Source organism: Salmo trutta, chromosome 21 (assembly GCF_901001165.1).
Source record: "Salmo trutta chromosome 21, fSalTru1.1, whole genome shotgun sequence".
In the NCBI taxonomy this organism is placed as follows: domain Eukaryota; kingdom Metazoa; phylum Chordata; class Actinopteri; order Salmoniformes; family Salmonidae; genus Salmo; species Salmo trutta.
In genome coordinates, this window is record NC_042977.1 from 8,875,505 (window position 1) to 8,891,163 (window position 15,659).

The 15,659-nt window shown below is 43.9% G+C and overlaps 1 protein-coding gene across 1 annotated transcript in view; it reads left to right on the forward strand.

The window, feature by feature from the left end:
• Window positions 1-7,061, forward strand: part of LOC115156614 (collagen alpha-3(IV) chain) — a 76,226-nt gene extending 69,165 nt beyond the window's left edge. The window contains exons 37-52 of the mRNA XM_029704113.1: window positions 47-186; window positions 370-496; window positions 590-670; window positions 801-899; window positions 1,017-1,064; window positions 1,264-1,437; window positions 1,924-2,054; window positions 2,179-2,251; window positions 2,835-2,909; window positions 3,123-3,248; window positions 3,500-3,595; window positions 3,690-3,899; window positions 4,696-4,873; window positions 5,113-5,227; window positions 5,862-6,034; window positions 6,626-7,061. Of these exons, the coding sequence (XP_029559973.1) occupies window positions 47-186; window positions 370-496; window positions 590-670; window positions 801-899; window positions 1,017-1,064; window positions 1,264-1,437; window positions 1,924-2,054; window positions 2,179-2,251; window positions 2,835-2,909; window positions 3,123-3,248; window positions 3,500-3,595; window positions 3,690-3,899; window positions 4,696-4,873; window positions 5,113-5,227; window positions 5,862-6,034; window positions 6,626-6,707 (1,928 nt within the window). The 3' untranslated portion in view covers window positions 6,708-7,061. The remainder of the gene's footprint in view (window positions 1-46; window positions 187-369; window positions 497-589; window positions 671-800; window positions 900-1,016; window positions 1,065-1,263; window positions 1,438-1,923; window positions 2,055-2,178; window positions 2,252-2,834; window positions 2,910-3,122; window positions 3,249-3,499; window positions 3,596-3,689; window positions 3,900-4,695; window positions 4,874-5,112; window positions 5,228-5,861; window positions 6,035-6,625) is intronic.
• Window positions 7,062-15,659: the final 8,598 nt, after the last annotated feature.

Consider the following 15,659-nt stretch of genomic DNA (forward strand, 5'->3'; position numbering starts at 1 on the left):
TATTTTCTTACTGCTCTTATTGAGTTGTGTCTATGTGATCTCTTAGGTCCCCATGGAATAAAGGGAGTTCTGGGTTACCATGGAGACCTGGGACAAGATGGTAGACCCGGTCCATACGGGCCTAAAGGAACTAAAGGAGAGCCCAGTTATGCTCAACCAGGCCGCCTAGGACCACCTGGACAAAAGGTGTGTTCAACAAACAGAACCACAGTCTATTACCAGCAATTTAAATCACTGCCACTGTGCAACACAATACTGTACAGATACCATTTAAACACCAAGGTGACTGTTACCTGGCTCTGATAACACCCTTCTCTGTCTCTTTTTCTCTTTCTCTTTCTCTCCCCCTTCCTCCCGCCTTCTCTTTAGGGCGAGCCAGCCTTGTCTAACAGCCATGGTTCCAAGGGAGAGAGAGGCTCTCCTGGTTGCGCAGGTCGTCCAGGCACCCAAGGGCCCACTGGAGCCAATGGAGACCCAGGACATCATGGACATCATGGTTACTACCACTGAAATACTAGTAATGATAGTTATGATAGATGATCATGAGGATGATGTTTTCTTTCTTTCCATCTTTCTTTCTGTGATCCAGGACCCCTAGGTCCTGCAGGGCCACCTGGTACCGATGGTCCTCCAGGCCACCCAGGACCCACTCCGTCATATGGAGCTCCAGGTCAGAACATCACTAAGGTTTATTCAGGAAATACTGTATATCAATGAAAATAAAGTATGTGTATATTTTTATGTCTCTATGACTTGTGTGTATATGTTTTTGGGGTGTCTGACCATATCCTCTTTCATAGGACAACCAGGGTTACCTGGCCCTCCTGGTCCCTGTGGTCCTAAAGGTAACCAGGGGAGCGATGGCATTCCTGGACCTGCTGGTCAGAAGGGAGAGATATGTAAGACAGACACCTTGACTTCTACTTGTGTTGTGTTTATGTCTATACTTCTTGCCCCATGCATATGTAATAATTTGACATTTTGTGGATATAATATATCTTCTGTGCTCTCTTTAGTGATTGTGGGGTTGACTCCTGGCCTACGTGGAGAGAATGGACAGCCAGGTGAGTCTCAGACTGATGACATCATTCCTATACCTTCAGACATGTACCACTGGCTCAACATTGGATTTGTTATCGGCTAAACTCATGTTATTAATTAGAATTGGTTCTGTAATATACTTGATATAAGTTATTATCGGTTCCGTTCATGGCTAAAATTGGTGTAATTGGCTAAAATGGTTTGTTTTCTGTTTCCCTATAGGTCCAAAGGGAGATGTGGGTTTTCCTGGCCCCACCATTTTGGGGCCCCCAGGGTTTACTGGAGACCAAGGCATTGAAGGACCCCAAGGTCCTCGTGGTGAGCCGGGGCTTGGAGCCGTTTGTCTCAAAGGGCTGAAAGGAAACACTGGTCCTCATGGCAGACCTGGAAGCCCTGGTGAGGACGCGCTGTTCTTCGTGGCTTTGAACACTAACTCTGTCACTGATTAGCTCTATACCTGAATCTAATTGAAACTGTGTCAGTTGTGCTGACACAAACTCTCCCCTTGAATCAAATTCAACCTCTATCCTTGACTCTGTAGGCCTATAGTCTATAGGCCGGATTCCCGGACACAGATTAAGCCTACTTCTAGACAGTACAGAGAATGAAGTGCTTCTCAGTCAATGACTAGGTTCAGACTCATTATGAACAACTGTCCCTGATTCACTCACACTATTGGTTAGTTTTAACTCACTCATTCAAACTCTTCAAACTCTTATTCCTCCTGACTAACCAAAACTCAATAGTTATGACTTAGTAAGTCAAACTCTATCTCTGACTCTAACTCAACCTCTCCCTTATTCCCACCGGCCCTGAATGCTGCTCTACCAAAACTTGCCTCTGACTGAAATTATGACACATTTTGGGTCTTTCTGTCTGCAGGGCAACAGGGTCCACGGGGACAGCCAGGGTCTGGAGGTTATGGATATAAAGGGGACAGGGGAGACACAGGCTCTCCAGGGGGCAGAGGCTTCGACGGGCCCAGAGGGGACCCAGGGCTTCCAGGGCCATGGGTGAGTCACTCCATTGAAGAGTTTTGGAATATCCCTTGAACGCTGGAAAATATAGGTGTTACAAGTAATTATATGTATAATTTGAAGTCTTGAATTAGCGCTTGAATTGCTTTCTACCCCCTAGGGACCAAGAGCCATCCCTGGACCTCCAGGACCAATAGGTGACCCAGGTCACCCTGGACCCCCAGGATTCCCCGGTAATCTTATTGCATCGACAACAATCCTCTGCATTGTAATTTTTTATTTACAAAAACAAATGTCATTACACCATAGTATTGAGTGTGGCCAGGAGTTTATCCTGACCATGAAGAACTCTGGGTTCTAGTTCTAGGGCAAAGAGTTTTCCCTAGTAAGGTCACATGCTCTGGAAAAACTCCTGTGCCTCCTGTTAATGTGTGCCATGTGTTGTAGCCATCAAAACGTCATCCCTAGGTTTTTTAGTTATGACATGCTAGATAGTGTGTGATGTGTGTGTAGGAAATGTGTTTGGTTTGTTTCAATTGAGATATTTTGACCACAAGTCTGATACCACTATGATGACACCAAATGTGTTTGATGGATCCTTTTGGCCTTCTTCTAATGCATCTTAAGGGGAAAGTAATCCAACAAGTAATTTGATTAAGTTACTGAGTTTGTGTAATCCAAAAGTTACGTTACTGATTACAATTTTGGACGTGTGTTTGTAACTGTGAAGTATTACATTTCGAAAGTAACCTTACCCAACTGTGTGTGTGGTGCAGTTGGTGATTCAGTATATCTTGATGAACTGTGTTGTTTTAGGTGAGACGGGTGATCCTAGTTATAACCCCGGCACGAAAGGACCAAATGGGGCCAAAGGCTGGCCAGGACCACCAGGTCAATATTTAACACTCAACATTAAACACTAACAACTCAACATTTAACACTAAAATCTGTACATTTAACACTGAAAATTCAACACTGAAAATGTATTGGGTCAATATTGAATTCGTCAACGCATCCTAACTCTAAACGGTATCTTGAGCAGAATTTATTCTCAAGTGGTTAGTCAAAAACGAATCAAAGGTTTTTTTTCATGCACATCTACAGGTCGTCCAGGGCTTGACGTGTCTGGACAAGTGAGATTCCATCAAGGGGATCCAGGCCCACTTGGTCACCCCGGGAACCAAGGATTTCCAGGTCCAAGTGGGCCGCCAGGACGGCCAGGATTTGCAGGTTCAGTATCCTTTTATCATCTACAACTACAAGCCACATGGTCAGGCCAACCATGATTCACTTCAACCAAATGTCATATTCTTTCTTACTAATGAAAACGTCTATGGGGAAGGAGTGAATGCAACCTATGCCATGTCTTAGCCTGTGGTGACTGGCATGCTAACATTAACACAATGGGTCTCAATAGCTCTTACTTTAGCTTTGGCTAACTAAATTGCTTGCCAAAATCAAGTTTTCCCTCTCACTGCCAGGCCCCACAGGCGCTAAGGGTCAGCATGGACACAGCCCTCCAGGCCTGCCTGGGTTCCCTGGACGCAAGGGAGACAAGGGATCACCAGGACGGACAGGTATTTATATAAATGTGTGTGGCAGTGATCTTGTTGAACATGACGCGAACAGTTGGAAAACATGCCTTTTATCTAAGTGTTTTTGCTCTGGCAGGGCCGGTGGGCTACCAGGGGTCTCCGGGTCAGAAGGGTTCTCGTGGCCCGTGGGGCTCCAGCACGGCAGGCCTGGCTGACAGTTTCCTGCTGGCCCGACACAGCCAGACGATCAGAGTGCCTGACTGCCCCAGAGGTACCACCCTCATCTACTCTGGATACTCTCTGCTCTTCATCAATGGCAATGAGAGAGCCCACGGACAAGACCTAGGTAAACAGCATGGAGACACACATTAATACTAATGAGGCACACTGCTCAACACAAAACACTCACCAAACGCAGAGCGGTTGTATTCATAGGTTGCACGGCCGTCACTCGGGCGCGTCATGCCATTGGTCTGAACGTTCTCAAGCTGGCCTCTGCCAGCGGCGCAACAGTGGTGCTCTAAAGTCATGATAAGCCCAGTCATTCTGGGCAGAGTGTCTAAATTACACTATAGTGCCTGGAAATACAATGACATTGCTAAAGTAGTCAAATATTTAGTAGGAAGCAGCATTATCATGTTATCAAATTTACTTTAGACAGATGACAATGTTGTCATTAGCTAGCAAAGTTTGTAAAAAAAATTTTTTTAAAGGCTAGCGATGCTAGGGATGACAAAAGGTTTTCCTACTAATTATTTGCCTCCTTTCGAATGTCATTGTATTTCCAAGCCAAGATTTTGATGAAATCTTCATTAGCGCTCATAGACGATGTATTGAATAGAATGCTCAGTCGGGCATCAGCCAAAAAGTTCAAAACAATATTGTGAAGAAACATGCAACCCATGAATAGGTGTACGTTAACAATATGGTGAAATTCTTACAAAGCATATCAAAAGGCAGTGTGGGGCTAATACCATGTTGGTTAATACCTAACTCATCCAATCATCTCAGATCTAGAGGGCACAGGTCGATTTGGGATTGAGCAAATTAGTTTCTAAAACTGTGATGTTAACTCGGTGCTCTTACTTTTCCTGTTAATTTGACATTGTCTGTCTTTGATGACCTCACCACTGTCCCCCCAGGCTCCATGGGCAGCTGCCTACCACGTTTCTCCACCATGCCCTTCCTGTTCTGTGACACGGACAACACCTGTCGCTACGCCGCCCGCAACGACTACTCCTATTGGCTGTCGACGGAGAAGTCCATGCCGCTCAGCATGGACCTAATCAGAGGAGATGAGATAGGGAGCTACATCAGCAGGTACACAGCCCTGGGAGGAGGGACAGACACACACACACATGCACGCACGCAAGCAGTCACACGTGCACGCTTACACACACACACACACACACACACACACACACACACACACACACACACACATACTTGCAGGCTAATAAAATACAGGGTTTCTACAGTTTGCACTCTTTATTTTGGAACACATTTTAACATGTTGCACAGAAATGACACTACGCTACACTTGGTGGTATGTGATTTAGGTGTTCAGTGTGTGAGGGCAGCTCCAATGCCATCGCCATCCACAGCCAGACCACCCAGACCCCAGACTGTCCTCGTGACTGGGAATCCCTCTGGACTGGATACTCCTTTGTCATGGTAACAACCTGCTCCATATATTATATCGAGATACTGTTTAATATCTGTACCTGCAGTGCCTTCAGAAAGTATCCATGCCTCTTGACTTATTCAACATTTTGTTGTGTTACAGCCTGAATTCAAAACAGATTAAATCATTATTTTTCTCTCACCCATCTACACACAATACCCCATAATGACAAAGTGAAATCACGTTTTTAGAAATGTTTGCACATTTATTGAAAATGAAATACATAAATATACATTTACATAAATATTCACACCCCTGAGTCAATACTTTGTAGAAGCACCTTTGACGGCAATTACAGCTTTCAATCGCCTTGGGTATTGTCTGTATCAGCTTTGCACATCTGGATTTGTGGTTGAATGATATTGATATGAATGATAATGCTGCAAATTAAACATCATAGTAGGAGCATAATGTTGCACACTCCATTGTGACATAATTCAAAACTCAGTGTAACTTACTCTACTTTACCTTCTCTATACTTCTCTCCTCCTCACTTCTTCTGCCCCATCCTGCACTTCACCGTGTCTTCTCTATCCTCTGTCCCTTTCTCTTCATCTCTGCTTGTTTTCTATACTCCTCTCCTCCTTTCCATACCCCATTGCTCCTCCTCTCTCTTCTTCCCAGCAAACGGGTGCGGGTGCTGAGGGGTCGGGGCAGCCTCTAGTCTCCCCAGGCTCGTGCCTGGAACACTTCCGCCAGGTCCCCTTCATCGAGTGCCACGGCCGGGGAACCTGCAACTACTTCCCAGACTCCTACAGCTACTGGCTGGCCTCACTCGACCCGAATCGCATGTTCAGGTTAGAATCATCACATCAGAGATTGATTCAGTGTCTATACAATACGATCAGTGGTGTAGTAAAAAAAAAAATGCATAGAAGATATAGGGAGCGTTACTTTATTCACCGCGAACGGTGATTAGCGTTTAGCCACCATTTTTTCCCCCACTGTATACAATACTATACTGTTCAAATCAAGCTTTATTTTGAGTGCTCTTTTTTAGCTTTGCTTTTCAGTAGATGTTCAGTTTTTATTGTTATTCTTTAGTTTTTTTATCCTCTTATGTTTGTTGTGTAGTAAATATTTCTGTTTTTATTTTCATTGTTCTCGTTCATTTTTTCCTGTGAAGCAGATTGTGTTGCATTCCATGCCTGAAGTATGCTGTATAAATAAAGCTTGATTTGACTTGACTTGGCCACATACGGGGATGTTTTCTTTTCAATGCCTGTACAGCATTGTCTTTTATCAACTAGTTATTTGTGTTTTGTGACAGTGTTAAGTATCATTCTAATACTTTTAGGGTAGTTTAGGTAATTCTGCCTCTATAGATTCTGTCTGGCCTTACCTATACACCATACTAAACTCCTCTTCTTTGATCTCATCCCCTGCAGTAAGCCTGTGCCCCAGACTGTGAAGGGACGTCTTCTAGAGAATGTCATCAGTCGCTGCCGCGTCTGCAGGAAACCCTATTGAACATTGCCAGGGGCCGGAACAAGAGTTGGGTAAATTACCATCGGGAGGAGGGTCTAAGGAGATTGACTGGCCTATGGGGATGTGACAGGTAGTGTAGGTCAGTGGTCAGTAGCACTTTATTTTATGGTACTGTTTCCACTATTATTTAATAGGAGTTTATTTGCTAACAACAGGTACTTTCTGGTATTTTCTTCAAGAATTCCCAACACTTTGTAACTACCTGGTATTGAATGGTGCTTAGTAGTGCTTTTTTTAATGAATCCCAAATAAGTAATGCATATGTTATTGATGTGAAATTACCATAACAATACCTTGTTATTTTCTATACTGTAAAATAAAGTGCTACCCTCACTCCGGATGTGGAGCGGTTTTGATTGTTTTTGTGCGCGATATCCTTGTCCTCAGCCATCAGCCGTTTTTCTAAGGAACTGTGTGGTTAGAGTATGTCTGAAAGAACACCCCATTATAAAGACATTACAATATGATTATTATCCCATTCTTGTTAAAATCCCATCAAAGTAACGGTTCATTTTGCACTGACTGAGGCTGTATGCAGGGTAATACACTACCACCGCAGGTCACCACACATGGTATCCAACAGACCTTGGTTCAAATAGCATTGGTTTTCTTTGAAATGACTTTAGCTGAGAGTGGTAGAGCAAGCCTGGACTGCCAGATGGCAGGGTTTGCACTTTTGGGACTATTCCATCGGTTCGATTTTACCAGACAAGCTCAATTAAGTTTTTTGAAACTGTCTAATACTATTTTAACCCATGTCTGGTACCAAGTCCAACATACATGGCTGACCAGAGAGACTAGTCATTACCTCCATATGGGGGTATTCAGACAGTAGCTTGATTGGTGTGGTTAATGACACAGGAAATATACTTGACTTCATAACACTGTCATTCAGACTGACATAAAATATGTAATTCAGACTGAGATAATTACAGTATGTCGTTAAAGCTAGAATCCTTAATTGAAACCATAAGAAAGCGGTCACCCCAGCTCTGTTTTGGTAAAAAGCTGAGGGATGGGCCTGGATAAATGTAACCACTCTCAAATTAATAGACAGAGCTATGGATGCATCATTGATATCAACATTCTAGTTTTAGCCATATTTTGAAGCTATACACTCATAGAAGTAAAGGTGCCTGGAAGAACCTTTTTGGGGTTCTAAAAATTGCCACACTGTTGGAACCTTTCCAGTTCAAAAAGGTTCCTTGAGGAACCCTTGTGTATATTTTCAAACCGGAACCTTTTTGTGATGGAGGGGATCTATTTTTTCCCCTTTTTAATAACATATTGTAGAGGTGGCAGCCTATCAGAACATTGAAGGCGTGGCTTACTGGAAGTGTGGCTTTCAGGTAGTTCTTTCAGACCATCAGTTGGAGTAAATGTAATTCCTGTTCATGTTAAGTTTGTACACTGCAACAAAAAAGTCCTTGAATATTTATGCATATTACATATTCTAATAATAACATTGCTTATTTAGTATAGTAATAAAGTGGTAACTAACCCGCAGCTTGTGTTTGCATTTGGCGTCTTTTTATTGTTTTCATGTGATGTTTTATCAACTGTACTTGATCATCAGTGTTTAATCATAGCAATTAAGTTGTGGAGCTATGGACTGATCCTAGTACTTTTAAGTATATTTTCAAGCACAAATAGACTCCGCTATGACAACGCTGTAGGCAGGGGTATCCAGTACTATAGTAGACAGTTCCTGCTACTTACAGGGGTGGGTAACTCCAGTCCTCGAGGGCCTGATTTGTGTCACACTTTTTCTCCATCCCTAGCAAACACAGCTGATTAGTCAAATTGCATTCCAAATTGAAGATGACACCAATCAGGCCCTCGGGGACTGGAATTGCCCACCCCTGTAAACTACAATGTAATTCCAAAACGCTGGAAAGCCCATTGGTGGATTTAATTCCAGACTTCCTGAAAGCGAATCACAAGACAACTTTCAAACGCAAACAAGGGAAATGCGGTGGGATGCAGTGGTGATTGAAAGCAATGAGGAATAAACTTCCCTTGCCGACTACTCTGCCAATCAACGCCCAATCCTTGAAGGGGAAAGTGGACGAGCTGACGTCTAACCTGTGCTACCTGCATGAGTACCGGGACACCTACATCCTGGCAATCACTAAGAGCTGGCTGTATGACCGGGTGAATAACAGCGAAGTGGAGCCAGCTGGTTTCACTATGATCAGACAGGAGTGAGACCCTGCTACTAGTGGGAAACATCACGGTGGTGGTGTCTGTTTACGTATCAGGGACCAGACGTTGAACTGCTGTCGGTGTCCCTACAATCCCATTTACCTGCCCTGTGAGTTCCCACAATTGTTTTGCAACTATTGATGTCTGGACTAGGTGTTACGTTCGTCTGAAGGATGAGACCAAGGTGCAGCGTGGCAGGCGAACATTTTATCTTTATTTAAATGAACACCGTCAAAACAACAAAAGACAAAAACGAACGTAAAGTTCTGCAGGCTTCAAAGCAGCTATACAAAAACAAGATCCCACAAAAACCCAGAGGGAAAAGGCTGCCTAAATATGATCCCCAATCAGAGACAATGAAAGACAGCTACCTCTGATTGGGAACCATATCAGGCCAACATAGAAATAAAAAAACATAGATTTACATAATCTAGAATACCCACCTAAATCACACCCTGACCTAACCAAATGCGGACTCCAGCCGCAAAACCTGACTCAATAGGGGAGGGTCCGGGTGGGCATCTAGCCTTGGCTCCGGTGCGGGACGTAGACCCCGCTCTGCTCGTGGATCCGCCATCCTCGGTGGCGACTCTCTTTCGGGGGTCGTCGCCGGAGACTCTGGACCGCAGACCGCCGCTGGAGGCTCTGGACCGCAGACCGCTGCCGGAGACTCTGGACCGCTGCCGGAGACTCTGGACCGCAGACCGCCGCCGGAGACTCTGGACCGCAGACCGCCGCCGGAGACTCTGGACCGCAGAAAGCCTTTTTAGAGAGCATTTTTATTTCTCTATTTGGTTCGGTCAGGGTGTGATTTGTGTGGGCATTCTATTGTATTCATTGTATTTCTATGTTAGCCTGATATGGTTCCCAATGGTTCCCAATCAGAGGCAGCTGTCTTTCGTTGTCTCTGATTGGGGATCATATTTAGGCAGCTTTTTCCCACTGGGTTTTTGTATAGCTACTGAAGCCTGCAGAACTTTACGTTCGTTTCTTTTGTATTTTGTTGTTTTGACGGTGTTCATTTTAATAAAGGAAAAGATTTTCGCCTACCATGCTGCACCTTGGTCTCATCCTTCAGACGAACGTAACACTAGGCCTATATTTTCAGCCCAGTCAAAACTGTTCGCTGCTCTGGCACCCCAATGGTGGAACAAGCTCCCTCACGACGCCAGGACAGCGGAGTCAATCACCACCTTCCGGAGACACCTGAAACCCCACCTCTTTAAGGAATACCTGGGATAGGATAAAGTAATCCTTCTAACCCCCCCCCCCCCCCCCCTTAAAAGATTTAGATGCACTATTGTAAAGTGGTTGTTCCACTGGATATCATAAGGTGAATGCACCAATTTGTAAGTCGCTCTGGATAAGAGCGTCTGCTAAATGACTTAAATGTAAATGTAAATTGAGGGATGAAATGAGTAGCCTATGAATACATCAAAATAACTTTTTTTTATTTAATTCGTAACCTGTTGTAGAAAAGCAATTGTACACTCGAGGTTGTGCTGATCTACGTTACTCTGCTCCTCCTCGTACTATACCTATGACCACTGCACAGACATGCTAAAAAAGTTGTTTAACAAGCCCTCTCGTGTACAATTGTTTTATACCGTACATCCTAAAGCAAACACAGCCAAAGCTTCAAATATAAAGGATGGTTTATTGTACATGGAACTGTTATGCTTGAACGTTAACAAAACACTTTGTTTAGAATATCTACATAAGTACAGCAATTGCACTGAAGTAGATATTCTAAACAAAGTGTTTTGATCTAAAATTATTTTCATTGGTCTATGATATTGGTTGCGTTGAAGACATGGCTCGTTTGTTTTATTGATCTCAGTATGTCAATGTCAGAGTGGCTTGTCATTTGTGTGGTATAAAAAAAAGATTATTGTTTCCAGTCATGTAAAATTACATAGAATTGCAGGAAATTATTTTAGAAAGGCAATTTTTTTCTTCGACCCGAAAAAACCCTCAGCCCCTGGTCTTCAGGACTGGGCCCAAAGTGTTATGAAACTGTATTGTGTGTGTGTGTATATAGCATATTTTGTGTTTGGTTAGTTTAAATTGAAATGTATATGTTTTTCAGGTCTTTTGCCATTTCATCAAGTATGTTTGATAATGTGTCTTAGTTAAGCGCTTCAACAAAGGTGCTCTCACAAAAAACGTGTGATTTTTGCATTTACACAATTTTTTATTACTCTGGTTGCATGATGCCAAATAAACATTCACTTGGAGATAGATTTCTGTACATTTCCTGGATTTAGGTCTTTGGTCTAAATGCAATACAAATATAAGCCCTAACCCATCTCTGCTTACTTGGTGTTGTTGTGTAACGTCTCTCCTTGTAATGTCTTTTTTCTCCTTGTCATGCTGTCAGGGTACAGTAGTATTTATGAGTTGGTCAATAGGTCCCCAAGGTCCACTGAAGCCCATTCACCCCTGTGGAATGACTTTGATCCGAGGCTGCAGGACCATCTTCAATAATCTTTATGGCCAATCACAACAGTTGGCAATAATAATAATTCATTTAATTTGAAAAGCACTTTTCTCACACTCATTTATTTTAATTATAATTATATATGTATATATGTATTTTTTTAAATAATAATTAAAACAATCAAAAACACAGAACATAGAACACAGACAACAAACAAAGTTTATATACAGGCGTCGTCAGATCCGGTGGACTGGAGAACAGAATTAGCAGAGCTAAAGCTTTTCTGAACAGCACGGTCTTGAGGTATGCCTTAAAGGAGAACATAGACTCCGCAGTCCTAATAGTATCTGGAAGTGTGTTCGACAGCCGCAGAGCCGTGCAACTGAAAGCTTTGTCACCCATAGTTTTTAGCCTGCTGTGGTGCTGCTGTAGGGAGACAGACCTAGAGGGGCGAAGGGTGCGGTGCTGGGCAGGAGGGTAGAATGAGGTCAGACAGGTACTTGGGTCCAGAGTTGTGGATAGCTTGGTAGGTGTGAACCTGGATTTTGTAGTTGATGAGTGAGCATATGGGCAGCCAGCGGAGGTTGAACAGCACTGGAGTGATGTGCTCGCGGGGGACGTGTGGGTGAGGTCACATGCAACAGAGTTCTGGACATATTGTAGCCTGTTTAGGCACTTGGCAGATGCGCCACCATAAAGGGTGTTACAATAGTCCAGACGGAATGAAATAAAGGCGTGATTGAGTCGCTCAGCTGCAGTTGTGATGGCATAGGCCGTAACCTGGGAATGTTCCGTAGATGGAAAAATTTGATTTTGGTCACACTCTTGATGTGGGCTACAAACGAGAGCTGAGTTCATCAGACCCTTTCTTTTTGCCATTGCATTGTCCCAGGTTGCGAACCTCAGGGGAGGACCTTGGCACCACCCATATTAAGGCTGTAGCTGTTGACTTAGTTATGGTCAGGATGACCTCTGTCTTTGCAGTTTAACTGCAGAAAACTCAACTGCTTCCACACTTTGATGTCCTGCAGGCAGCTGACCAGGTGTGCAGTAGCATTGGCAGTGTCTGTGTTTGTGAAGACATACAGCTAAGCGTCGTCAGCATAGCTTAGAGAAGGGGGTATACACTAATTTTGCCAAAACTTTTCCAAACAGGCCACCCGGCAAAGGAAAGGCGCCCTTGTGTGAAAAGTTATATCAATCCTATATTGGTCTTTCACATTCAGGCCAACCCAAGATGTACTGTGCAAGTAGGCTAATATTAGGCCTACTATTGAAACAGATAAAACATTTTAACAGAAAAACAACAATTGTTTGAACAATGCAGTTCAAGAAATAGAGTTAAGGGCTTGTAACTAAGCAATTCACAGTAAGATTGTATTCGGGCGCATGTGACAAATACACTTTGATTGGATTTGATTTGATAGGCTAGACAGATGTAGCTATCTAGCTAGCTGATATTTCTCTGTCAAATCACAGTTATGCCAATTTAGCAAGACGTATCAGTGTCTGGAATGTGTTTCATGAGACTCTAGTTCTAAAACACCTTGCAACCAAAGTAGCTTGCAACTCAAAGTTTGATCACGTCATGTAAAGGCATGTTACCGTGGAAACAATATCAACGACTGTGAGTTGAATGCCAGGCCTTCATTCAGCCCAGCTGTCAACACAATTAAGTGAAAATGCCCGAGAAGCCGGTGTTTGGAGAATACATTGGCACGGGTGTTAGGCCCGAGACGAAGTCCCGACACAAATCTAGGGTTGCTACCCAAGCCAGTTGGTCGTTCGTTCTATCAGTTTGTTGCTAGAGATGGGACCCAGTCATTGTCTTTTTGTTCTGTATCTATGGACGTGACCCAGTCGTTCATTCTAAATGTTACATTGCCATACAGGCTGGCAACGTTGTTATCCCTATCTTGCTTGCTAGCTAGCCAACTATGGGTAATTTACAGTCACGTCAAACAGTGCAGGCAGTGTAACAACAGTAGCTGCATTTGCATTTGTTTAAGCTGTTTTCTGGTGACATTCATTTGGACACATCCATAACAATGAGCTCTGCACGATTTTTCCTGGCATAGAACTTGGGAAGGGGAATGAAATGGGCGTAAGGATAGTTGTGTTACCATCTGATGGAGGGAGACCAGTGACGAAGTCCAGGGATATACAGGACCAGGGGCAGTGAGGCAGTGAGGAACAGGGAGTGGTTGAAGGAGGCCAGCTGGAGCTTGCCGCGGGGTCTTATTCTGAGCACACACAGTGCAGTCGGCGACGAACACGGAGATGTCAGGAACCATGGTGGGCCACCAAAAATGTCGTCGTACAAAGGCCAGGGTACGACCGGAGCCAGGATGGCAGGCCAGTCTGGAGGAATGAGCCCATTCCAGGACCGAGGAACGGGCAGAGTCCGGGACAAACATCCGGTTAGCCGGGCCTCACGGACCTGATTCTCTATACCCCAAATTGCGGCCGCTAGACAAGAGATAGGGAGGATGGTCTCGTGGGTCCGACGTGTACCAGCGGGGCTATAGAGGCTTGAGAGGGCATCAGGCTTCCCATTCTTGGACCCTGGGCGGTAGGAGATGGTAAAGTTGAACCGAGTGAATAGCAGGGCTCATCGAGCTTTCCTAGAGTTGAGGCACTTGACGGTGCGGAGATATTCCAGGCTCTTGTGATCAGTCCATATTATGAATGGCTGTTCCGTCCCCTTTAACCAGTGCCTCCACTCCTCCAACGCCATCTTCACTATGAGGAGTTTTAGATTTCCCACATCGTAGTTCCTCTCAGCGGGGTTAAGACGATGGGAAAGAAAAGCGCAGGATGCAGCTTTTGGTCCTGGGCAGAATTCTGGGACAGGATGGCCCCCACTTCGATGTCCAAGGCGTCGACCTCCACCACGAACTGACGGGACGGGTCCGGATGGATTAAGATGGGAGCTGTACTGAACCGATGCTTGAGGTCTGAGAACACCCGGTCAGCTGCTGGAGACCATGTGAACGAAACCTTGGGAGAGGTGAGTGCTGAGAGGGGGAAAGCCAGGGTGCTGTAACCCCGGATGAAGTGGCGGTAGAAATGAGCAAACCCCAGGAAACGTTGCAGCTGCACACTGGATGTGGGTTGAGGCCAATCCATCACCGCTCTCACCTTGTCAGAGTCCTGAATATTTCCAGCAGCAATGACATACCCTAGGAAGGAGATAGTGGAGCAATGGAATTCACACTTTTCTGCTTTAAAACCTCTTATGGACAGGCGTTCCGCTAGAAATATCCAATGGTAGCGCCTGGCGCGAAATACGAAAAACCTTAAAAATGCTATAATTTCAATTTCTCAAACATATGACTATTTTACACCATTTGAAAGATAAGACTCTCCTTTATCTAACCACGTTGTCCGATTTCAAAAAGGCTTTACATCGAAAGCAAAACATTAGATTATGTCAGGAGAGTACCCAGCCAGAAATAATCACACACCCATTTTTCAAGCTAGCATATATGTCACAAAAACCAAAACCACAGCTAAATGCAGCACTAACCTTTGATGATCTTCATCAGATGACACTCCTAGGACATTATGTTATACAATACATGCATGTTTTGTTCAATCAAGTTCATATTTATATCAAAAAACAGCTTTTTACATTAGCATGTTTTGTTCAGAACTAGCATACCCACCGAAAACTTCCGGTGAATTTACTAAATTACTCACGATAAACGTTGACAAAAAACCTAACAATTATTTTAAGAATTATAGATACAGAACTCCTTTATGCAATCGCGGTGTCCGATTTTAAAATAGCTTTTCGGTGAAAGCACATTTTGCAATATTTTGAGTACATAGCCCGGCCATCACAGCAGCTATTTTGACACCCACCAAGTTTGGCACTCACCAAACTCAGATTTACTATAAGAAAAATTGGATTACCTTTGCTGTTCTTCGTAAGAATGCACTCCCAGGACTTCTACTTCAACAACCAATGTCGTTTTGGTTCCAAATAATCCATATTTATATCCAAATAGCTCCGTTTTGTTCGTGCGTTCAAGTCACTATCCGAAGGGTGACGTGCCGGTGCGTTTCGTGACAAAAAATTGCAAAATATTCCATTACCGTACTTCGAAGCATGTCAAACGCTGTTTAAAATCAATTTTTATGCAATTTTTCTCGTAAAATAGCGATAATATTCCAACCGGGAGACGTTGTATCTGTTCAAACACTGAAAGAAAAACATGGAGTCGTCACATGCACGCACGCGCCAGTGCCATTGTCCTCAGAAGGACCACTCTCCAAAACCCCTG